A 1,499-nucleotide genomic window follows, 5' to 3' on the forward strand; every position below is an offset into this window, starting at 1 on the left:
GTCCGGTACGGGGGCAACACTGGGGGTTGCGATCCGTTGCCGGACACGGAAAAAGACCAAAAAAAAAAAAAAAGAAAGAAAGAAATATAAAGTTTGTTGTCCTGACATCATTTAGTAAAATCCTCACTGGTTTGAACTGCCTGCGATTCTCCTGTAATTCTGCAAATGTCCCTTCTACAAAGAGTACCTTTTAAAACAGAATAGACAAAATTTCCTATAGGGCAGATTGGAGGGCCAGAGGAGAAATATGAAAGTCCCTTATCATGTTCCACTTGGCAATGATACCACAGCTTGAGAATCCACCTCTGAATTCTGGGAGTCTTGTTCATGAATTCCTCTATGAGAATGATGAGTCTTTGAATTGTCAGCCAAAGGAGAGTGATATCTTTGTTCTTTTGCATGTCCCTCCCCCACAGGAAATGTTATGACCTTGAAGTTTCTGAGTGATGCTTCAGTGACAGCAGGAGGTTTCCAAATCATGTATGTTGCAGTGGATCCTGTATCCAAATCCAGTCAAGGAAAAAATTCAAGCACCACTTCTACTGGAAATAAAAACTTTTTAGCTGGAAGATTCAGCCATTTATAAAGCAAAGAAAGAATGATCAGAATATATAATGTTCATGTTAGCTTCTTCTGGAACTCCTGGATCTCACTTTTATATTATTATTGTTAACATTTATTTATTTTTCTAAATGTGAAAGTAATACCTAATTTTGGGAAAATCAGAAAGTACAGAAAACTTTAAATGAGAAAATAAAATCTCTCATAATCCTAGTACACAGAAATAACAAGTGTTAACATTTTTATATATTTTTCTTTCAATCATTTTTTTATTTGTGGTATATGTATATATGTATTTGTATTTGAAATTTTGGAATCCTGCTCTATGTACGGTTTTATTCCCCGGTTATTTTAACCTTGAACTTTATAGCTTAAGCATTTTCCCAAGTCATTGCATGTTCTACATAAAACTTGATTTTGAACAACTGTAAACTATTCCATGGTATGATTGTTCCATACTTTATTTAAGCTTGTCTCTATTGTTGGAATTTTAGATTGTTTCAAAAAATATTGCTGCAATAAAGTTTCAAAATTACTTTCCTTGTAAATGTTAAAGCAGAGTGGACTTCCTTATGCCAACTACAACTGGCCTGTTTGAGGGTTTGGCTATTATCTCTCTCTCTCCTGATTTCTTGGAAGGTCTAACCTCGTTTGGGCTTTGACATAGAACTTTAGCGTGAGTGACTCCATTTGGTTTGGTTTGTTGGGTGTTATGCAGCAGCTCAGTCCAAATCAGTGGCTTCCTATAAGTTTTATTTAACAGAATGGATATTCTCATTATAAGATTTGATATTGATTCATCTATACATTTTTGTTTAATCACTTCACCTTTTTACAGGGAAAAAGCAGCTGTTATTACTGTGTATATGAGGGGCAATGATTAAACTCAGTGAAAATGTATGTGCCAAGCACTTATTCTAGGCACTTAAGAAACACCA

At 35.0% G+C, this 1,499-nt stretch overlaps 1 protein-coding gene across 1 annotated transcript in view; it reads left to right on the forward strand.

The window, feature by feature from the left end:
- TNFAIP6 (tumor necrosis factor, alpha-induced protein 6) overlaps positions 1-1,116 on the forward strand; it is a 15,267-nt gene extending 14,151 nt beyond the window's left edge. Inside the window, exon 5 of the mRNA XM_008566371.1 lies at positions 417-1,116. Coding sequence (XP_008564593.1) covers positions 417-586 — 170 coding nt within the window. The 3' untranslated portion in view covers positions 587-1,116. The remainder of the gene's footprint in view (positions 1-416) is intronic.
- The last annotated feature ends 383 nt before the right edge of the window (positions 1,117-1,499 follow it).

This window comes from Galeopterus variegatus, unplaced genomic scaffold (assembly GCF_000696425.1).
Source record: "Galeopterus variegatus unplaced genomic scaffold, G_variegatus-3.0.2 Scaffold237, whole genome shotgun sequence".
NCBI classification, from domain to species: Eukaryota; Metazoa; Chordata; class Mammalia; order Dermoptera; family Cynocephalidae; genus Galeopterus; species Galeopterus variegatus.